The sequence below is a fragment of the Labeo rohita genome, chromosome 6, assembly GCF_022985175.1.
Source record: "Labeo rohita strain BAU-BD-2019 chromosome 6, IGBB_LRoh.1.0, whole genome shotgun sequence".
Classification (NCBI taxonomy): domain Eukaryota; kingdom Metazoa; phylum Chordata; class Actinopteri; order Cypriniformes; family Cyprinidae; genus Labeo; species Labeo rohita.
Window position 1 is genome coordinate 8,792,476 of NC_066874.1, and position 24,349 is coordinate 8,816,824.

Consider the following 24,349-nt stretch of genomic DNA (forward strand, 5'->3'; position numbering starts at 1 on the left):
TTAAAAAAACAAATGTTATCTTTATTACATCTAAATATTCTGATAGTAATAACTTTTGCCTCCATAAGGTCTCTTACATATACACACAGTTCTACATAGCGATTTATCATGGCACAGTTTTTTGTGCTTAGTAGCACAGATCACGGTTGTACAATAAACTGACGTAGTTGTACAAGACTCCATGGAACATACATTAATCTTTACATTAAGTAGGTTACAGCAATGAGACCAGACAAAATGACGTTTTTGTTTTCCAATGCACAGAACATTATTATTAGTGTTTCTTTTTTTTCTCTTTTACACTGCTATTGTTTCTTCATTAGCCTTTCAGCCAATACGTAATTTAGTTACACCTTTTCATTTGGCTCAGAAACTGAGGTGACTATAATATCATGCCATTAAAAAAACATGAAAAATCAAATCATAAAAAGATGGTTCAAGTTCTCAGTAAATCAGACCTTAAACACGCTTCACTGTGTAAAAACAGCAGATACTGAAAAGTAAAGTCTTTGGCTCACACTCAATCCCAGGTCAAACTAATTCAAGTTAATTTAATGGAGTATAATCTTTCATCTATGTACACACTCCCACTCACACCTGCACACGCACGCAAACACCCAAATGAAAATGAATGTCGCTGCGCCGGCTTGTTTGCGCACACAAAACACGAATTAAATTTGTTGGATGAAAATGAACCAGTCACTTCAAATGCAACAGCTTGTCCATACAACGATCTTGAAATCCACTGATCCAGATATGTCTTAAGGAGTAACGCCTCCTTGCAATATTCTATCTATGGCTACACGTTACATGAACAAATACACACGTACGCGCCTACACCCACGAGTCAGGTGAGGCCGGGTAGGGCTGAGTTCTGTATGAAGGCCTGCGTGTGGTGGAGTAGAAGTCCACGTAGTTGGTGTTGGGTTTGAGCACCTGCCTCTCGCTCACCACGGGATAACGCACCGGCTCGTCCAGGTACGCATCCTCGTAGCCCATCGGAGACGACAGGTACATTCCGAAAGTGTCATAGGTGCTTTGATTTCCCTCCTCCGGGTAGTAGAGCCGGCCATGCTGAAAGAGGACATAAAATAAGTGCTTTTTTCATTTGCATAGGTAAAAAAAAACAAAACTAAATAATAAAAAATAACTGACACCATTTACTGTTTTACTGTAAGAGTTTATCTAAACACAGTCGACAAAACTATATCTGAAAAAGTATAAAAATATGTTAATGTTAGTTATTTTATTTTATTATTACATATTTATTTTTCAGCTCTGTATTATTTTAGTATCACTGAGATACTCTTAAATAAATATTTCGTTTTATATTATTTTTTATATTTTCATTTTTAAACATTTTTAAACCAGTAATTCTGGTTTTAATTTTTATTTGTTTTTATTTTATTAGTTATTACATACTTATTTTTAAACCCAGTGTTATTTTAGTATAATTGAGATCCTGTTATATAAATGTTACTAATACTATTACATATTTTGTTTTATATTATTTTTTTTAGATTTTTTATTTTTTAGTAATTCTGTTCAGGTTTTTTTTGCCATTTTATTACTCTCTTTTATTTCAGTATTCATTTTTATTTTATTAGTTATTACATTTTTATTTTTCAGCCCTGTGTTATTTTAGTATAACTGAGATCCTGTTATTTAATACAACTAATACTATTAAATATTTTGTTTTTATATTACTTTTTTATATTTTAATTTTTTAGTAATTCTGTTAAGTTTTTTTTTTTTGCCATTTTATTAGTCTTTTTTTATTAGTTTTTATTTCATTATTCATTTTTATTTTAAGTTATTACATTTTTATTTTTCAGCCCTGTATTATTTTAGTATCACTGAGATACACTTAAATAAATATTACTGATGCTATTAAATATTTCATTTTATATTATTTTTTTATATTTTCATTTTTAAACATTTTTAGTAATTCTGGTTTTAATTTGTATTCGTTTTTATTTTGTTAGGTATTACATATTTATTTTTTAACCCAGTGTTATTTTAGTATAATTGAGATCCTGTTATATAAATATTACTAATACTATTAAATACTTTGTTTTATATATTTTATTTTATATTTTAATTTTTTAGTAATTTTGTTAAGCTTTTATGCCATTTTCTTAGTCTTTTTTTATTACTTTTTATTACATTATTCATTTTTATCTTAAGTTATTACATTTTTATGTTTCAAGCCTGTATTATTTTAGTATCACTGAGATACTCTTAAATCTTTCTAATATTATAAAATATTTCATTTTATATTATTTTTTATATTTTCATTTTTAAACATTTTTAGTAATTCTGTTTTTAATTTATTAGTTTTTATTTTATTTGTTATTACATTATTAAATTATTAAATTATTTTTCAACCCAGTGTTATTTTAGTATAATTGAGATACTATTACATAAATATTATTGATAAATATTTCGTTTTAATCTTTTAAAAATATTTTTAGTAATTCTGTTAAGTTTTGTCATTTTTATTTTCTTATTAATTTTTATTTTATTAGTTATTACATTTTTATTTTAATTTAATTTGATCCTAGTTTTATTTGAGTATCATTGAGATGCTATTAAATAAATATTACTAATACTATTAAATATTTATATTTTTTTTATATTTATTTTTTTTACATTTTTAGTAATTCTGTTTATTTATTTTTATTAGTTTTTAGTTTTTTAGTCTTTTTAAATTCGTTTTTATTTTATTAATTATTACATATTTATTTTTCAACCCAGTGTTATTTTAGTATAATTGAGAAACTATTACATAAATATTACTAATACTATTAAATATTTTGTTTTCTTTTTTTTTTTTTTATTTATTTTTTGTAATTCTGTTAAGTTTTTTTTGTCATTTTTATTAGTTTTTATTTTATTATTCATTTTTATTTTATTAGTTTTGAGTATTATTGAGATTAAATAAATATTACTAATACTATTAAATACTTAATTTTATATTATTTTTGTATATTTTCATTTTTTTTTTTTTTTTTTTACATTTTTAGTAATTCTGTTTTTTATTTTTGTGATTTTATATGTTTTTTAGGTTTAATTTTTTTTGTAATTCTGTTAAGTGTTTTTGTCATTTTTATTAGTTTTTGTTTTCTTAGTTTTATCAAAATTAGCCACCATAACAGTCCCATACTAAAATAATCTTATCCTAAATTTTGTGATTTATGTCAGAAGGAGACGATCTCAAATGTCAATCCTGTTATAATGATGTTTTTAACAGTAAACAATAATTGAAAACCTAATATTTGTTAAAAAACTAAATCAGCATAAGAAAAATCAGCATTAAAGCTTTTAAAAATTAAATAGAATATTTTACTCAGTCCTAAAAAATGTATTCTAGAAGATGTGTGCTACTAAAGCCAGATGCTTTTCACCACAGATGTTAGTGGAGAATGGTCAAGGAATAAACCCAACGGATTACGAAAACTTCATCTGTTGGGATTAGACGCATTAAATCCAAGTCAATGGTTATCATTTGCAGTGGGCATATGGCATCTGGGCTCAGCTGGCTTCAGATTCAGCAATTTCTTCCTTCTGTCTTCCTTTCTTTAACTCACCTGTGATCTGCGGGACTCCTCGGCTGAAGGAGAGGGATAGGAACTGATAAAATAGGCAGACTGCTTTCCAGACCCTAAATATAGATAAACACAAATATTAAAACACAATTTCTATCATACACATAGAATAAATACCTTTCTATTAATGATAACCATCCATGTCCTCTAATAATTCAATGTTTAAATGTATTACATATATTTTTTATATAAATGTACAGTCTGTGGTGGAGCTCTAATTCTGTGAAGCACAGTTAAGGGTCATGACCAGGGCTGAGGGGCAGATGGGTGGAAACGGTTCAACAGCTCAACATATCTAATGAAGACCTCACTCACACCGAACCCACATTCTGAATCACAGCCACATAATCAGACCCTCCAGGCCGAAGTACCACCAATCAATAAAGAGTAACTACGGAGGTCAAGTGCTCTTAAATGAATGACCATTACAGCTTCCGACCAGACAGGGGAATAAAACTGATTGCTCTATTAGTTGAAGAGAGCATGGGTGAAATATCTATTAGCACATCAGTCCAGCTTCTTAATTCACAGACAGATTCCTCTATTGTTTTCCAAGAGTGATGTACCAGAAATCATTAAGACTATGCTACATAACTCTGAGTGAAACTGAATACACAGGAAGTAATGATGTACAGTCACGGCCAAAAATATCAGCACCCTTGCCACACTTCTCCCAGAAAACTGTTCCAGTTGCAAATGTTTTGGTATTCACGTGCTTATTGTTTTTGTTTGCACTGCAACAACACAAAAAAAACTTTCACACAGAACCAGAAATGGACTGGACAAAATTATTGGCACCTTGTCAAAATGATAAGAAATAATTTCTTTTTCAAGCATGTGATGCTCCTGTAATTTGTATTTAGACACACCTGTGGCAGGTAACAACCTTTGTGTTGGGTGTCACACTGAGCATGGAGAAAACAAAGAAGTGTAAAGAGTTGTCTGTGGATTTGAGAGAAAAAATTGTGGAAAAACATAGATAATCTCAAGGCTACAAGTCCATGTCCAGAGATCTTAATGTTCCTGTGTCCACTGTGCGCAATATCATCAAGAGGTTTAGAGCCCATGTCACTGTAGCTAACCTCCCTGGACGTGGACGGAAGAGCAAAATTAATAAAAAATTACAACAAAGGATTGTTCAAATGGTGGATAAAGAACCCCAAATAACTTCTAAACAAATTCAAGCTGATCTGCAGACACAGGGTACAACAGTGTCAGCTCACACTATCCGTCGCCATCTGACACCATGGTAGTAGACCCAGGAGGACACCACTGATGACACAAAGGCATAAAAACGCAAGACTGGAGTTTGCCAAAACATATGTGACGAAACCACAATCCTTCTGGGAGAAAGTACTGTGGACAGATGAGGTAAAAGTAGAGCTTTTTGGTAAAGGACATCATGGCACTGTTTACAGAAAAAGAAAGAGGTCTTTAAAGAAAAGAACAAAGAAAAGAGTCCCTACAGTCAAACATGATGGAGATTCAAAGTTTCTGGCACTGGATGCCTCGACTGTGTGAACGGTATCATGAAATCTTATGATTACCAAAGAATTTTGGGGCGCAATGTCAGTGACCAGTGTCAGAAATCCACGTCTCCACCAGAGGTCGTGGGTCTTCGGGACAATGACCCGAAACACACATCAAAAAGGGCTCAGAAAAGGTTAAAAACAAAGCACTGGAGAGTTCTGAAATGGCCAGCAATGAGTCCAGATCTGAATCCCATAGAACACCTGTGGAGAGATCTCAAAACAGCAGTTGGGAGAAGGCATCCTTCAAATCTGAATGACCTGGAGCAGTTTGCAAAAGAAGAATGGTCCAAAATTCCAGTAGAGATGTGTAAGAAACTCATTCATGGTTACAGGAAGCGATTGATTTCAGTTATTTTTTCCAAAGGGGGTGCTACCAAATACTAAGATAAGAGTGCCAATAATTTTGTCCAGCGCATTTTTTGGGTTCTGTGTGGAACTGTATCAAATTGGAATTTTCTTCTCTGTTTTTCTGTGGTGTTCCAATGCAAACAAAAAAATGAACATGTGAGTACCAAAACATTTGCAACTGGAACAATTTTCTGAGAAGAGGGTTGCATTTTCTGACAGAATTGCAAGGTTGCCGAAATTTTTGGGCATGACCGTATATAATGGGACCTCATTGCAGGATTTGGATCTTGAAGATTGTCACAGGAGAAACTTAAGTTTAACTGCACAGCATTGATCACATCAGAAGAAAAGTCAAATCTGAAAATTGTATTACACTGTGACAGAAAATTATAAAAGCATTTCTTCCCTAAACATGAATCGTGCACAATTAGTATCTGGTTATATTTTAAAAATTGTTGCTTTTTGTCTGTTAGGACGTGTACAGAGGACTCAAAAAAATCTCACCTGTGTATTGACTTGTGTTTCTGTTGGCGTCTCCATAATAATTATGAAGTTGCATAGACGACTGAGTCCTCCGCTGATTTAAGCGATGACCTCTTATACCCAACATGGCAGGGGAAGAGGTGGCACTGCCTCCTAAATTTGGAAAACAAAAAAAATCAAATAGTGATTAACAGTAAATCAATTCAGAGTACAAATAAAAATAGGAGAAGAAAAATAATAAACATTCAGTAATTTCTTCTACAGGTTTACATTTCCTACAATTCCTTGCTGTTATAGTGTCCCACCTGACTGGATAACAGGTGACATTTGCACGTTGCTGGTTGGCAGAGTAGGTTGGGAACGGTAACGGTCTCGTTCCAGTGTTGACACTGGGGTGATGAAGTGATTCTGATTCCATCCATCCTGAGGAACCACAGAACACACAGTTCCTGTTTACATCTACTGTTAGTATCCATCTCAGGTGATGCAATTACAAAAGGTCAACCGATACACATATACTTTCGATCAAATTCAATTTCAAGGCATTTTGTCTGTTGCTTCTTTTGTAACTGTGGTTGTAATGATTGATATATAGACACTTCCAGTACCTGTAAATAAATAAATTATTTTCCACAAACCATTAGTGTACACATTACAAATTCTATAAACATTTTCAGCTTGTGTTGCCTCCAAATGTTGTTAGTGTTATTGGATCACAGATCTAAAACAAATACATTTAATTGAAAAGTAAAATAGCATCAAATAAATACATTTTCAGTAATATTTTTCACAAATAATATTCATATAATCAGACTACTTTTGGATTACTTTTTACCTTATTTGTTTATTACATTGATTTAAATAGAATAACCTTGTACCCTGTTGACATAAAAACACAAAGAGTAAGAAAATATTAGGGCTGCCCGCGACTAAAGATTTTTCTGGTCGACTAGTAGTCATTCATTTTAAGGATTAGTCGACTATTAGTCGCAAATTTAATAAACCATATAAATCATAATAATGAGCCTTTAATTACCTACATAGCGTAATAAGCACTGAAGCGCTCACGGAAAAAGGCTTGCCGCGGTGCACTGACAGATATAATAATTATGAATATTTCAGGGAAAAACAGCAATCAGACTGTGTCAGTGTTTTAATAATTTATTGATAAACTTGTGCTTTCTTTGTTTTTGGCTTAAGAGATGAAGTCGGCGACACTGACTCGTCATCTCCACAGTAGTGGATGAATCTACATGTTTCATGCAACTATATAATCTGAGAATATTTGTTTTCTATTTGAATTGGTTCATTTAAAAGAAACAAACATTTCACTCTCTATACATAGCCTATATGTTTCATGTCTGTAAGACAAGTATACAGAGAGTACTGAAGTTTCACGCTCAAGTTCACAAGAGCAAAAAGCGCATCCTATTTGCTTTCATTATTTTACAAAAGCGCAATGTTTCGTTGTTGTTTTGAGTGGACTATATGTAAACGTCTTTTAAATCAGTGAAATCGGGGTTTCCACACCTTGGTTAACTTCAAATTCAAGGACCTTTCAAGGACTTTCCAGGTCTGATACCCTCAAATTCAAGGACTTAAAGTGGGGACACACTTCAAGTGAGAGCAAGGTTACATCATGTTATCTTATAAGATACATTGTTACAGTTTTCATGTGTCAAACACAACTTTGCAAAAAAGCTTCTTTTTTTGCATTTATTTTTGGCCATATGACAGAGATCTGATATTCTATCTGTGGTATTTCTGTTTTGCGTAAAAATGAAGAATATTTGGTACATCCTATACTATATTCTAAAAGTATGTGATATTAACTCTTCCATGGATTTTTATGGTAAAGAGCTTAGGCTCATGACATTGAGTTAAAGGAGAAGTCTACTTTCAGAACAACAATTTACAAAAAATGACAGATCATTTCACTACATAAGACTCTTCTTCCTCGGCTGGGATTGTTTAGAGCCCTTTGAAGCTGCATTTTAACTACATTTTGGAAGTTCAAAATCAGGGCACCACTGAAGTCTATTATATGGAGAAAAATCCTGAAATGCTTTCCTCAAAAACCATAATTCCTTCACGACTGCAGATAGAAAGACATGAACATCTTGGATGACAAGGGGGTGAGGAATTTGTAAATTGTTGTTTTGGAAGTCGAGTTCTCCTTTAACGTACTGCGTAAATGTGCGTAACTAACATAAATCAAGCAAGCATGCGCAGGCCACGAAGTGTTGGCTAAATTATACATTATCAGACTGGAGGGAATAATATGGAATTTTTTAAGAAAACTTCTTGCACAAAATAAATTCAAGTACTTTCAAGGACCTGTATCTATGTATGCTTATTTTCCAAAACTTTTTTTTTTTTTTTCAGATTAACAAACTTTCAAGGATTTCAAGGACCCATGGGAACCCTGTGAAATATCTTATTCAGGTCAGTACTAAATAAAAAATAATATGCATTTTGTATGATCCCTCTCATTTTTATAAAATAATCAACATTTTGCAGATTCTGCAAAGTGTATGTAAACTTTTGACTTCAACTGTATATGTATCATGCTTTCCAGAGTTCACTGCCACTGTACTATAAGCTTTTGTTTTTGTAAATAAGTCTAGTGCTATATATTTCTCACTGGAAAAAAAGACAAAAATATTGATTGTGAACAATTTTGCTGTGCGCTTTTAATTAGATCCTGCAGAATGGATGTCAGGAGAACATGATGGCCTCTTACCACAGAGCAATGGTTAAGAACATGTACCTTTTTGTAGAAGGTGCGCAGATCTCTGTACTGCCACAGAGTATTTAGCACCTGAGCTGCTGCCTTGACCACCTTCATGGAGTACCTGCCACAGACAACAAGATATTATTCTAGATATACTAGGACATTCAAAGAAAAAAAAAAAAGATTTTGTTATGAAACAGTGCGGCAACACTAGCGGACATATAAAACCGCCCACTTCAAACAGCCTATAAAAAGAGGTACGCACCTCTCCCCACGTCCTCTGCTGATTGTAACCAGTTTGTCGATGCCGCCCGTCTGGGCGAGAGCACGGGCGTTCTCCATATTCCTGCTGGTGACCTCGTGCAGTGCGCAGCAGACCGCCGCCACCGTCTCATCTGACAGCAGGGAGGGCCCGTTGCCAGGAAGACGGGTCACTAGGTCCCGCATGGCGTATTTTCCTTTCAAAGCAACGGAATTCAGCACATATTTATTTTAGAAGATGCGATGCAGTTTTTAATGCCCACATAAAACTGACATATAATAAAAACGGAATGTAAAGCATTGAGTTCATAGCAATAAGTTTGAGTGACTAACCAATGAGCTCCTTGTTCCTGGCGTCCAAAGCCATGTTCCGTAGAGCAGTAGCCACAGAGCAGACCACCCTGTCATTATCCATTCTTAGTAGCTCCACCAGAATGGGCAAACCCTTCTCTTTACGTACAGCAGCACGGATGTAGGCGGCAAACTGAACGGTGAAAGAGAGAGAAAAAGAAGAATTATCTTTCAGTAAAGCAAGAATTTTCTAAAACCAGTGAAGCTGATGGAATCAAAACACTATATCTACATATCTTTAGAAGCTTTTCCAAAATGAAGGATGCAAATAAAGAAAAACTGCTGCTGTATTAGAACCCTGAAGCTACATCTGGTCAAATAGTGTGTGTGTGTGTCTGTGCAGGACATACTCTTCATCCACCAGCCAATTATGGCCTTCATATAATTCAGTTCTATTTTGAACACTGTGGCTGTATAATTCAGTTTACGTTATAGTGACCACAAGCAGCCTACCCTCCAGGTTCCGGCGGAGAGATTCTGCAGAGACCCAGCTGCCCCTTCCAGTGTGGCCGGGTTTGAGCTTTCTGCCAGGAGAGTGAGGTAAGGTTTTACCACAGATGGATGCCACAGCATCTCTGCTCCCTTTGGACTTCCAGAAAATCCTGGAATAGGCCCAACACCATCCCACTGCATCACAGGATGAAACAAATCAGGTTAGTTTTTGAAAATCAGCTTTGAACTGATGCTCCAGAAGGAAAAACCATGCATTGAGAGCCTGGGGGTAAAAACTGAATTTAAAGATCAGGGTAAATTTTACTTATTTTGTCTTCTGGGAAATCATGTAACTATCTTCTGTAGCCTCTGAAGTGCAGTACTAAATGAAAATATATGATATTTAGGCAAAATAAGAAAAATGTACACATCATCTTCATTCTGTTCAAAAGTTTTCACCCCCCAGCTCTTAATGCATCATTTTTTCTTCTGAAGAATCAATGAGCGTTTGAACCTTCTGTAATAGTTGCATATGAGTCCCCTCAGTTGTCCTCAGTGTGAAAAGATGGATCTCAAAATCATACAGTCATTGTTGGAAAGGGTACAAATACACAAAAATGCTGGAAAACCAAAGAATTTGTGGGACCTGAAGAACAGCAGGCAGTTTAACAGTTCAGGACAAACAAGGGACTCATGAATAACTATCAATAAACAACAACAACAAAAAACAGCTATGGATCATTCAGGTAACAACACAGTATTAAGAATCAAGTGTACGTAAACTTTCAAACAGGGTCATTTTTATAAATTCAACTATTATTTTCTCTTGTGGACTATATATAAACATCTTTTATGCGAAATATCTTATCATATTGTTTATTTAGGTCAGTACTAAATAAACAATAACATGCTTTTTATATGATTCCTCTTTTGTTGGTAAAATAATTAACATTTTGCAGATTCTAAAAGAGGGATGTAAACTTTTGACCTCAACTGTATTTATTAGTATATAACCATTAATTATTTTAAAATTACAATTCAAATAAAATTAGAAAAATAATGTTATATAGGGTGCAACCAAATTATAAAAAATAAAACTTAAACTTTTAGAGCTGAGATGCATCTGAAAATTAGTCATAGGAATTTCCATGGCTTTCCCTCAACTTATTAAAGATTTGATCAATTTCTATTATTTCCAGAGCTTGAAATTTAGATTCTAAAATTCACTAATGTTTCCAGGTTTTCCATGACTACTGGGTGAAAAATAATTCTTTTAAATGTACAACTTTTGGTGTCTTGCTCTTATGAAACATCTGTTGGCTTGTGCAAAGCTATTTGCAAAATGAATTTCTCTCTCCAACAATCCCAAATCATTTGATAACTGAGCATAAAAGCAGTTATAAGCTTCCAGAGCATGGAATCCAAGCTCATTATATTTAGTGATAGATTACCTGCTGATCCTGCCAGGACCTCTTCTTCTTCTTTTTTCTGAGGCCCCAGCAGCTGTAGTCGGCCTGTTTACTAGAGGTGTCAGGACCCAGGAGATTGTCCAGGTCCTGGGTTCCCATCAGCCGGGATGGAGGCATCTCCAGTTCAAGACGATATGACAAGTTTCTCAAAGTGCACACACAGTTTTCCACAATCTAAAAACACAGGAAAAGAAAAGAAGTCCATGTGACATCAGTGGTTCAACCTTAATTTTAGAAAACAAAAACAATTTTATTCAACAATTTCTTTTCTTCCATGTCAGTCTTCGACGTGCATTCATGAGGGTACAACGACAGGGTCAGAAAGCTCTCGGATTTCATCAAAAACACCACAATTTGTGTTCTGAAGATGAACGAAGGTCTTAGGGGTTTGGAACGACATGAGGGTGAATAATTAATGACAGAATTTTCATTTTTGGGTGAACTAACTCTTTAAGAAAAGTTAGAATTGAATTTAAAATTAAAATTGCTATTTTTATTTTATTATTACTAATTCAAGGAAAACATTTCAAATATTTTGGATTCCTCTTTTTCCTGGAAGCTTTTCAACACTTCCTGTTCCAGCAGATGGCATGCTAAGACTAAGATTTGCTGAAGAAATAACCAAAGCTGCACAATGCTGTGCTCCACCACTAGAGGCGCTCAATATTTTTTGGCCCTTCAAGGAGTGGCACAGAAAACATGTAACACCTTTTTATAAGCAACATGAGCCTCTGCCAGTTCCCAGCTGTCATCAGATATACAGACTGAAAATTAGTCAAATATCTGGCAACAATGTATTAAACATGTTCCAAACATTACCAACAATCTATGGACTGTTATACCTCAAAAACTGGATGGTTTTAGATTTATTCTTTATGCAATCAAAAGAATATCTCTAACCTTGCTGTCATAATCAGAGGTGTTTACGCAGGTTTTGATTATATAGAGAAGGGAATCAATCAGCCCTTCACAGCAACGCATCTGCCTTCTGGCCTCTTCCCCAGCTGAGCTCAGGTTCCTGAGAGAAACACACACACACACACGCATCAGCATCATGTGGTCAACAATAAAATGTCCATCTGATTTTGATAAAACCGTCATTCTCACTTAAATATTGATCATCTCTGAGGATGAAGAGTTATGCAGCCACCACCAGTGATGTGAAAAACTGCATACTTAAAAATCATCTAGTCAGCAGGTTACCTAAACGACTATTGATTAATCAATACTAACAGGAAGCTCTGTATAATTAGGCTGGTACAACTAATCAGATGTTTCTTAGAAGACATTTACATGAGGCATACCTGAGGCAGCCAGTGGTGTTCCTCAACACCAAAGATGAGTGCAGTTTGAGTTTCTGGTCCTCTCGCTGAGGGGCTGCACCCCACCCGGAGTGAGGGATAATGACCGTGTTGGTGAGCGGCCCGAGAGCGTCACGAGCAATCGTCATTTTCACAGAATCACATGACGACAGGTTCCACAACACTCCTGTCAAGACATGACCCCAAAAACATATTAAATGCAACAGTGTAGGATTAAATATACAAAACTAGAAGTGCCACTTCAATATAAAATGAAGGAACCTAATTTATAAATTAATAAACAGAATAAATTACTATGCACACTGGCAATAAATTTTCCACTGACTGATACATTTTTAAGTTGTCACACACAAAACAGAAATGTATGTATTCTCTGGCAGTCAGGTTTGGAATAATTAAGATTCTTTTATGCTCACTAAAGATGCATTTATTGAATCTAAAATACAGTAAAAACTCTAATAGTATGAAATATTATTACAATGTAAAATAACTGTTTTCTATTTTAATACATTTAAAAATTGATCTTATTCTTGTGATGGCAAAGCTGAATTTTCAGCATCATTACTCCAGTCTTCAGTGTCACATGATTCTTCAGAAATCATAACAACAGACATTATTTAGTCACCTAGCGTGAAATTTGGTCACATATGCGAGTAATTTACTCCAAATATAGAGGGTTGTATTTTATAAAATTATTAATTATTTTAAGCAACTTAATTCAAAATGGAATTCATGTTTAAAAATGCAGTTAAATATAACAATGATTACTTGATCAATTATTTAGTGATTTAAATAGCATTTTAGAAATATCTTTTTAATTCTTTAGTAAAATCAGATTAAAGAGCAGGTCATATGGTATTTTAAAGTGTCCTAATATTGTGTTGGAGGTTTAAATGCATCTGGTAAGACCAGAAAACATTGTAATTTTCTACATTTATACAGAGTCATTTCTCAATGATTTCAAAACAATTCGTTCGATCAGTTCTGAGCATTAGGTCTGTAAACCCCTCCCTTTCATAAGCCTACTCTGCTCTGACTGGTCAGCTGGCCAAGCCTGTTGTGATTGGCACAGAGAGGAGTACTTGAGCAAGTCAGCTTGTTGCCAAGTGTTGCCAAGTCCATGGTTGTTTTTGAAGCGCTTGAGTTGGAGCAACCCCAATAACGTCATAATTAGTCCCTGCAATGCGAATTTACCAGTGGAACCCTGACAAAAAAAAACGTGTATTTTACACTCCAGAACACGGTTTTTAATGGTGGACCACCCTAGAAATGAAATTGGGCTAGTTTAGGGCTAGTTTTGAGTAGCATCTGGGCGGGTTTTGTTGTCAAAAACTGGCAACCCTGGCTACCATTGACAAAGCATGCAATATAGTGCTCCAATTCATTCTTAAAATAATGACATTTAGCTCCTGAAATGTGAATTTACCAGGGGAACCCCAACAAAAACTGTGTATTTTACACCCTGGAACGCAATTATTAATGAGGGACCCCCTTCAAAACGTGACTGGGCTACTTTAGGGCTAGTTTTGAGTAGCAGTTGGGGTGGGTTTTGTTGTGAAAACCTGGCAACCCTGGCTACCATTGACAAAGCATGCACCAAAACAATAATATAGTGCTCCAATCCATTCTTAAAATAATGACATTCAGCCCCTGGAATGCGAATTTACTAGGAGGACGGCAACGAAAAAATATGTATTTTACACCCCAGAACGCAATTCTTAACGGTGGACCCCCCTCGTAATGTGACTGGGCTGATTTAGGGCTAGTTTTGAATAGCAATTGGGCGGGGTTTTTTTTGTGAAAACCTGTCAACCCCTGGCTACCATTAACAAAGCATGCACCAAAACAATAATATAGTGTTCCAATCCATTCTTAAAATAATAACATTTAACCCCTGGAATGTGAATTTACCATGGGAACCCCAACAAAAAATGTGTATTTTACACCCTGGACAGCGATTTTTAACTGGGGACCCCCCTCGAAATGCGACTGGGCAAATTTTGAGTAGCAGTTAGGCAAGTTTTGTTGTGAAAACCTGGCAACCCTGGCTACCATTGACAAAGCATGCACCAAAGCAATAATATAGTGCTCTAACTTATTCTTAAAATAATAACATTTAGCCCCTGGAATGCGAATTTACCAGAGGAACCCTGACAAAAAATGTGTATTTTACACCACAGAACGAAATTACTAACGGTAGACCCCCCTCGAAACGCGACTGGCTAGTTTAGAGCTAGTTTTGAGTAGCAGTTGGGTGGGTTTTGTTGTGAAAACCTGGCAACCCAGGCTACCACTGCCAAAGCATGCACCAAAACAATAATATAGTGCTCCAATCCGTTCTTAAAATAATGACAAAAACATCTGAACTTTTCTGCAAGCGAATCGTGCCCACAGCTAGAGTTTAGCTGCTAAACTGTAAACACATACAGTTAGCCGAGTGCTTTGACAGAGTGAGACAATATCTTTGTTTACCGTGCACTTTTTTGATTAACAATTTTGCAGACTGTTTACACTGAAGGATTGCTGCGTTACAAACTGCAAAAACAATATTTTTCGAAAACCCATATGACCTGCTCATTAAACAGTTTACAGTACATGCGGGAGCAGATAGTTTTATTGTTGTTTTAACAATTTTAACGATTTTTTTGGTGAACTCCTTAGTTGTAATAAGCAATTCATCACTCTTGATTATTTAACACAGCTCATTAGAAAAAATGAGAGACACATTCAGAGGTGTGTAATGAAACTGTAAAGAGGCAGTGGGAGTGTAACAAAAAATCCCGCGGATAGAGATCATTAACACAAATAGTCCCTGTGGTTGTGAGTATGAGTGCGAGCAGAAAGAGCTCTGCCTTTGCTGCACAAACCTACTGCCTCTGTTTCAGAAATGACAGTGAAAACGCACTGTATATACATCAAGAAAACTGCTTGGGAAAGTAGAATTTCCCCATATCTATCTAGCACTATTTAGGATATCCAGCTTGCAGAGAGAGTGTGCGTGTGCGCAAGTTTGTGTCAGCTCAGCTTTTAATCAAACACTTTGTCCCTCCACATTAATCACAGCCACGAGTTCCATTGACTGTAATCTCTGATCTGAGCTTCACAGCGCAAACTGATCTCACCACGGGAGCGAAACAAAGCGAGTTGGAAAGAGCGAGACAGAGGAACAGAGAGGGAGTGAAAAAGCGAAAGAAAGACTCTCTTATGGCAGTCAGTCATGTGACCCCACACACCCACTCACCGGTTACGAGCTCTCGCACTTCAGTGTCTGGAGTTTTTCTCAACAGCCGAACCAAAGCCGGGATTCCACCGGAATTTCTCACACACACTTTGTTATCGTCAGTGGCTTTTCCGTACACCAGGTTCCGCAGTGCTCCGCAGGCGTTCCGCTGAACTTCCAGGGTTTTGTGGTCAAGCAGATCCACCAGGTGCCGGATCCCCCCCAGTCGACAAACCTGAAAACACACAGTAAGAGAGTGCAAGTGTTCATATTTATGTTTCCACGGTGTGCTTTTCTGTCTGTTTATGCAGTCTGCAAATGCAAACAACTAAAAACAGACACATTTTTCATTCATTTAACTGCTATGTAGCTTTTCCAGCAACGGCCAGTAATTTATCCAACAAGAAATGTCAAAATGCTTTATATATCACAATGTTTACACAAATAGCTTTGTAGCCAAGTGGACATTTGTTCATGTGAACCACTACATGCACTGTCTAAACAAACTGATTCACTTTAACCACTAATTCATTAATTCAAGTTCATACATAGAAATTCCTATTTCTTACTTCTTTTATTGATTTTATTAAACACTGTTGTTCATTTATGATTTCCAATTGCAGAAGGTAGCATATTACCTTTATTAAACATACATTTATCTGTTCAGTTTAATGCTAATTAAAATAGCCATTTTTTCTTTGTCAGAGAAATACCACCCTGATAGATATACATACCTTTACAAAAAAAGTAAAATAAGTATATGTATATACAGTTTTTGAACAGTAAGATTTTTATGCTTTTTTTAAAGTCTCTTCTGCTCACCAAGCCTGCATTTATTTGATCAAAAATACAGCAAAAGTGGTAATATTGTGAAATAAAAAACGCTCACCAAGCCACCATGCATTTATTGGATCCAAAGTACAGCAAAAACAATAACATTTTGAAATATTTTTACTATTTGAAATATCTCTTTTCTATTTGAATATATTTTACAATGTAATTTTTATTCCTGTGATTTCAAAGCTGAATTTTTAGCATCATTACTCCAGTCACATGATCCTTCAGAAATCATTCTAATATTCTCATTTGCTGCTCAAAAAACTTTTATGTTGAAAACAGCTGTTTCTTTGACAAACAGAAAGTTCCGAAGAACAGCATTTATCTGAAATTGAATTTTTTTTAAACTAGAAATGTCTTCATCATCACTTTTGATCAATTTAAAGCATCCTTGCTAAATAAAAGTATTAATTTCTATATTTTTTTTCTGCAAAAAAAAATTATATATGAGTATATACATATGTATATATATATATATATACACATACATATATATATATGTATACATATGTACACACTGACTTCAAGCTTTTGATTGGTACAGTGTATAAAGCTTTTTATTTCAGATAAATGCTGATCTTTTCTATTCATCAAAGAATCCTGAAAAAATGTACTGAACTGTATTAAATATTGATAACAATAATAATAAAAAATGTTTCTTGAACAGCAAATGAGCATATTAGAATGATTTCTGAAGGATCATGTGACACTGAAGACTGGAGTAATGATGCTGAAAATTAAGTTTTGAACACAGGTATAAATTACATTTAAAATATATTCAAATAGAAAGCAGTTATTTTAAATAGTTAAAATATTACCACTTTTGCTGTATTTTGATCAAATAAATGCAGGCTTGGTGAGCAGAAGAGAATTATTTCAAAAACAAAAAAATCTTACTGTGCAAAAACTTTTGACTGGTAGTGTGTATATAACATATAAATTAGGTGTTACATATCTTCAGTGAAGACTGATTAAAGTTTTGGTTTGGGGTTGGTAAGATGTTTTAATGTTTTTGAAAGGAGTCTCTCATGCTCACAAAGGCTGCATTTATTTAATCAAACATACAGTAAAACAGTTACATAGTTAATATATATTTTAAATAACAAAAATGCTTTCTATTTTAATATCATTTAAAATATAAATTATTCCAGTGATAACAAAGCTGAATTTTCAGCAGCCATTACTCCAGTCTCAAGTGTCACAAGATCCTTGGTTCAAGAAATGCTCCTTATAATTATAAATGCTGCAAACAGCTGTGCTTCTTAGTATTTTGTGGAAACCTTGATGAATAAAACATTTAATAAATAGAAAGTTCAAGAGGCCAGCACATAATTGAAATTAAAAACTGTTGCATCATCTTATCATCAGTCACTGATCACTGCCTTTACTGTTACTTATAAAGTAAAGTGTCCTTGCCTTAAATTAAAAGCATTAATTTTTCAAACCCCAAACATTTGAATAGCAGCTATAAATATTGATGCCTCATCATGCACTACACAGATTTGTGTCCAAGGTTTCTCTTTTTCCAATCAAATGTGCATAAAGCATTTGAATAATGCTTTTTTTCTCAATGGACAGGCTTTGGGTTAGGCTTAAACTACAGTAAATCAACTGCATGCTTGTGTGTGTGTGTGCGTGTTACCACACCTCTGCCTTTATGCGGTTGTCTCCGTAGCAGAGGTGCTGTATGTACGCTGCAGCATTGGCTTGGACAGAAGGGAAGTGATGCTGCAGCATTCGGATCACCTCTGGCAGCTCGGGGTCTCTCCAGGCAAACTCCCTAACACCCGACAGGCACAGAGAAAACAGATGTCAAACACCTTTAAAAAAAAGTCCACATTTGACAAATAAATGTTTGCAGATTTTAATAAAATATACATAATTACTTGCGTTTACATATTAGCATCAGGACAAACAGACGAATAAAAAAAATCAGTCCAGCTTTTATTTTTCCCAATCGTATTTGTCATTAAAATATGCACTGCAAATGTGCACTCTGGTTTACATTTTCTGACAAGCTCTTGTGCTGTCTGCAAAATAAACATGCCCAGAAATATGATTACAAAGCAAGTTGCACAAAAGTTTTGGAGGCTCAACAAATCAAATGTGTTTGAATAATGTGGCAACATGGGAAGACACACACTAGGTTTTATTTACAAGTAAATCTCAATCTTCAATGACTTTGATTACATTTGAAGCTTTCTATAATGTATTTTGGAATCACTGGGTTCTGCTTTTCACCTGGGGTCTTTGTGAACGCTGTCTATGGATGGTGAGCGTGTGACGGCGTTGTCAACAGCAGCTGCATGCCTGGTGTAGTTTGGGTCACTTTGGCGGTAATGGGCGGGGCGATAGGTGTCAGAGTGTGTTGCCATGGAGCCCATTGAGAATATCCCCCGCTGGTACCTCAGAGTGCTACACTGACTAGTGGTCCTTTGTAAAGTACCAAACCCTGAGTGAGAGAGTGAGCAATACAGACACTGCTAAGATTAACATTGTGGAAATGTCAGAACTCATTCACTGAGTTTGCAAAGATAGCAGTGGTGCATGAAGGACATTCGTCACATACCTGTATTGTTTCTGGAGATAGCGCTCTGGGAGCCGTGCGTGGGGCTCTGGTACAGAGGATTCTGGAAGGTTCTGTCTTCATAGATTGGTGTGACGTGGCAGTCAGGGGAGCGGGCGTCTTGGCCTAATTGACTGTTCTGACTATAAGAGGTTTGCAAGCCTAGATGAAAATTAGAGATTCACAACAGTGTTCATTTAGTACATTTCTATCATAACATCTCTTGGAAGATTTCAGCATGGTAATGGATATGACAATGTTAATGTATTTGGTCTTGGCAAACAGATCTTCTGTGCTGCTGTTGTTGTCAGTGTTGGGCAAATTACTTCCAAAATGTAAAACATTATATATTACTAGTTACTGTCTTTTAAAAGTAATGTTACATTACAATATTACTATCTCTGAATTGTAATGCATTACACTACTTTTAAGTTACTTTTGAGTTACTTTCACCAAAATATCCACAGAAGTATGACTAGGCATTATAAAATAGCAAAATGTAGTTTATTGCTGCTTATTATACATCCAGTGGAGGGTAATGAGGTAGGTCAAGCATAAAATTATATTTATAAATCATATTTAGATATACTGGTATGTAGGTCTACATTAACGTCACAGTTTAGGTTAAACACAGATAAGCACAAAATTATTACATTTATAAATAACGCCGGTAAATAAAGCGAAATGTTATAATGTACAAACAATAAACACAATACTTAGCCTATAGACTATTTTATATAAACACTCAGTCTTTTCCTTTCGTTTTGTTAATCTGTTAATTAGGCTATTTAAGTAAATACATTTCGCGTATTCATTCATTTTATATATAGATTATGATTTGATAAAAACAGGTTTTGTTATTTTTAGTGTAATTTAATTTTTGTTGCTTGTCTACGCTCGTCCGCCGCATTCTATCTCTTCTACGACCCCGCAGCTCTCTCTCTCTCTCCGTTAGCTTAGTGTTATTGGCACCAGTCCAGGTGTTTCCAGGAGTTATTCGTGCTATTTCTCCTTGTTGAGAGTTTGGTGTCGCACATAGATTACACCTGATTATTATGCATACTTATTCTTTTCTCTGATGAAATGAATAAAACGGGTACTAGGCATACTAGAAACTTCCTGGCAGGTGTGTTGAGGCAAGTCGGATCTATACTCTGCAGGACACCGGCACTCCAGGACCGAGATTGGGTGCCCCTGCTGTAGATTATTGCTGCTGCTGCTGCTGCAAAGCAAGTACAACAGTGGTCTCAAACTCAATTCCTAGAGGGCCGCAGCTCTGCAGAGTTTAGCTCCAACCAGCTCCAACTTACACCTGCTTGGAAATTCTTAATAATCCTGAAGACCTTGATTAGCTGGATCAGGTGTGTTTGATTAGTGTTGGAGCAGAACTGTGCAGAGCTGTGGCCCTCCAGCAATTGAGTTTGAGACCACTGACGTACAGGAACTTGCTACTGCCAATACATATGCCATTACGGTGCTCTAAGTATTTAAGACATACTGCTGGAGATTTCTACAGGTGGAGGGTTTCAGAGGAACTCTGAAAGCACACTACAAACTGCTCTAGTGAAGGCTAACCAGCCATTTAAATGTAAAGCAGCAAGCTCATTGGCTGCGTATGCAACATGAACCAATCAGCTTGTGCCAAGTAGTTTAATGCTGTGAATTAGAGCTGAAGATCTTTGCCCGAACCCGATGGGACCCGACGGGACCCGACGGGTTCGGTCGGGCTCGGGCTTAATTTATATCATTTTACACGGGCTTGGGCTGGGCTCGGGCTTGCACTCCGGCTTGCCAGGTAAATTAGCGGTCATGTGATGCGTTTCGATTAGCGCGAGGAAGTTGTGAAAATGAACGTGAAACGGAGGCTTGCCTCTGGTAATTACGTTTTGGCACAATTAGCCAGATCAGTACTATGCATCCCGGGCAGCCGCAGCAGCAGTAAAAGGGTGTTCAGTGCTGCTGGACTCACCATCAGTGAGCGCAGGACCGAATAATTTCGTTATTGCCAAAAACCCATCTTAATTTAGAACTTACCTTAATTTAATTTGTTAAGAAAAGTCTTTTTTATTGGGGCGTTGGCCTATTTATAGGCTAAGTGTACGCATATTTAGAGTGCTAAGATGTTAAGATGTCACAGAGGACTTATATTAATTTGTTCCAACTTCCAAGTGGTCTATAGCCTACGTTAGTCATTAATAAATTATGTTAAAACATGTATAAATGACTCATTCTTGACAAAAGGCAAAAGAGCTGTGTGCTTGCGCACATTTTAATAATGTCGGGCTGTAAACGGGTTCGGGCTTTTAAAAAGCTGTCAATCAAAATATACTTGTCGGGCTCTTGCACTGTCGGGCCTAACTTTTAAGGCCCGATTACAGCTCTACTGTGAATATCATCAGTTTGCATTAATGACTCATCAGCCCAAGCCATCTAAAGTTTCATGACAGAACTATATTTTAGATAGTTACGCTGTCAAATGATTAATCGCGATTAATAGCTTACAAAAAAGTTTGTGTAGGTTTTTTTGTGTGTGTACTGTGTAATTATGTATATATAAATACACACAAATTAATGTATATATTTAAGAGAAATATGTTATGTACAAAATATTTTTATCTATTTAAAATATAAATTATATAAAAATTATAATAAATACATATACATATACTAAATATATCCATGGATATGTTTGTATTTATATATACATAATAATTACACACACATATTAGGCAATCTCAAACTATATATATATATATATATATATATATTTTATACAGTTAGCAAATTTCACGAGTTTATACACTAGTGGAAAAAGTTCGGAACTATTAATACTTTTTAATGTTTATGAAAGAAGGCTCTTATGCTGTCCAAGTTTCCTTTTTTTATTACAATACAATAAAATCAGTAATATTGTGAAATATTATTTCAGTTTAAAAGAACTGTTTTCTATTTTTATATATTTTTAAATGGAATTTATTCCTGTGATGGCAAAACAAAATTTTCAGCAGCCATTAATCTAGTCTTCATCTAATATAACTGGTGCTCAGTTATTATTATTGTCCTTATGATTATCAATATTTTGCTGTTTAATAATTTTGTGGAAACTGCAAGGATACTTTATTGAAAATAATGTTTAAAAAAACAACATTTATTTTGAAATACATTTTTTGTAACATTATATGTGTCTTTACTGTCATGTGTCTTTAATAAATAATTTATTTATACATTTTATTTATTTAATATTCTATTTGATTATTATTTCAACATTTAAACCTAAATCTACTTGCACCAAACGTTTGAATGGTAGTGCATCACAGATTTAATAAAAAAATTTAAGCAGCAGAAACTGTCTTTTACCATTGATAATAATAAGAAATGTTGCTTGAGCACCAAATCAGCACATAACAGAATGATTTATGAAGGCTCATGTAACACTAATGGCTGCTAAAAATTCATTACATACAAAATCTGTTCTTTTAATTTGCCATAATATTTCACAATATTACTGATTTAATATTTTGGATCAAATATTTATATAGATGTGGTGAGAATAATAGACTTATCAAAATAATAGCATAACAGACTTACCAAAAACATTTAAAAATATTAATTATTCCAAACTTGACCAGTATCATACTTCAATAACCCATTCACAAATCCACTCTTTTGACTGGTTTATCCAATCTATACACAATTTATCAAAACATTTAAACTCTACCGAAAGGATCAACATAAACCAGCATGAATTTCTGTCCAGGCTCATTTGTGCTGATTAGGTGTCGGTCTAGCTGGCGAAATTTTTGCTCATCAGCAAAACCAGTCTAGCAGCTGTACAGCTACATAAGGAAGACTTTTGCTGTGCTTCACTAAGCAAATGAAGCTCTCAAGTCTTCAAGTGGAGATGTAAGTTGTATTTTATAAAAACAATCTGCTGTAATTAACTACTCCACTGGACTTTCACACCTTCAGATGTATCTGTGAGAGATAATGACCTTGAGCAAGAACAAGGCGTATTCTGCAGCAGCTAAGAACGAGAGTTGGTTTCAGTGTTATACTGAAAGAAGGCACTATGTTGTGTTGCCGTTAGTGATGTGATTGTCAGTTTGCCTGACACAATCAGAGAAACGCATACAATTAATTGTGCAATTTAGATGAATTAGCCAGAGGTTTCAGCCTTTCTCCCACACATGATTTCATGGCAAACAGCATACAATAGATTTGCTCATGAACGCCTACCCAAAATTGCATACCCAATTACCCAACTCTTGGAGCATAATTACTGAATCTACTTACAAACCTTGTGAATGCTTGTACTGACATTGTACAGTATGCTCATTAGTGTATAATAGTTTTAAAAGCTGTAGGGCATGTATAACCACACAACCTTGCACGACTGACATTCACAACAAGACCTTTCAATGGAACACATCTGACCACTACTTAATCAGAAACCTATCATCAGACATTTCGGTCAGTACTGATAGGCAGATATATTGACCAGTTTGATTAATTAGGCAATATCTGGCCACTGTGAGATAATTGTATCATCTGATAACTATACTCACTTGATCTACATTGTTAGCTTTGCTGGCAAAAAAACTCATTATGGCAAAGAATGAGTGTGAATGTGAGTTTAAGGTTGTACTGATGTGAAGCAAAGAAAGGACAGTCTATTGTGAAATAATGGCTAGAAAGGTATTCACAGGCTGCATGCAAAAACAATGCAACCAGTGTGAAATCCAGTTCTTCTAGTGAATAAAAAACAAACAGTATTGCCTGATTCCTCAGACGAATGACTCTTTTATGCTGGTTCTTTTCATGAATTTCAAAAAAGAACTAAAGCTGCAAGCAACGTTGAAAGGGTCCTCGCACACAGGTTCACCGCCACCCGGTGGCTTTAGGAAAACAACGAACAGTGTGCAGTGTGCATTTAAAGTGGTAAATATAGGGGAAATATGTCAAAGTCATTTATATGAGCCAAACTTCCAGCTGCCAGCTGGTGGCGCTATGACTATAACTGAATATTGGCATGTAGATCCCAATCTTCAAGCCAGTTTAGTGCAAATTTAGTGCAGATTGAACATGGTATGTTTCAGTTAGTGTAAAACAACTCATTTCCTGTTGCCAACAGGTGGCGCTATGATTATAGCTGACTATTGGCCTTTAGATGTCTTCAGGCCAGGGCT

The 24,349-nt window shown here is 35.2% G+C and overlaps 1 protein-coding gene across 3 annotated transcripts in view; it reads right to left on the reverse strand.

Annotated features, from left to right (window-relative positions):
- The window catches only part of pkp4 (plakophilin 4), a 57,590-nt gene continuing 33,241 nt past the window's right edge, over positions 1 to 24,349 (reverse strand). For all 3 annotated transcript variants that reach the window (XM_051111974.1, XM_051111973.1, XM_051111975.1), the window contains 15 exons: positions 19,167 to 19,325; positions 18,839 to 19,049; positions 18,245 to 18,377; positions 15,782 to 15,995; positions 12,523 to 12,706; positions 12,119 to 12,236; positions 11,201 to 11,392; positions 9,771 to 9,944; positions 9,300 to 9,450; positions 8,971 to 9,163; positions 8,742 to 8,826; positions 6,277 to 6,394; positions 5,993 to 6,124; positions 3,591 to 3,664; positions 1 to 1,074 (listed from right to left, as the gene is read on the reverse strand). In XM_051111974.1, the coding sequence (XP_050967931.1) occupies positions 835 to 1,074; positions 3,591 to 3,664; positions 5,993 to 6,124; positions 6,277 to 6,394; positions 8,742 to 8,826; positions 8,971 to 9,163; positions 9,300 to 9,450; positions 9,771 to 9,944; positions 11,201 to 11,392; positions 12,119 to 12,236; positions 12,523 to 12,706; positions 15,782 to 15,995; positions 18,245 to 18,377; positions 18,839 to 19,049; positions 19,167 to 19,325 (2,378 nt within the window). In that variant the 3' untranslated portion in view covers positions 1 to 834. The remainder of the gene's footprint in view (positions 1,075 to 3,590; positions 3,665 to 5,992; positions 6,125 to 6,276; positions 6,395 to 8,741; positions 8,827 to 8,970; positions 9,164 to 9,299; positions 9,451 to 9,770; positions 9,945 to 11,200; positions 11,393 to 12,118; positions 12,237 to 12,522; positions 12,707 to 15,781; positions 15,996 to 18,244; positions 18,378 to 18,838; positions 19,050 to 19,166; positions 19,326 to 24,349) is intronic.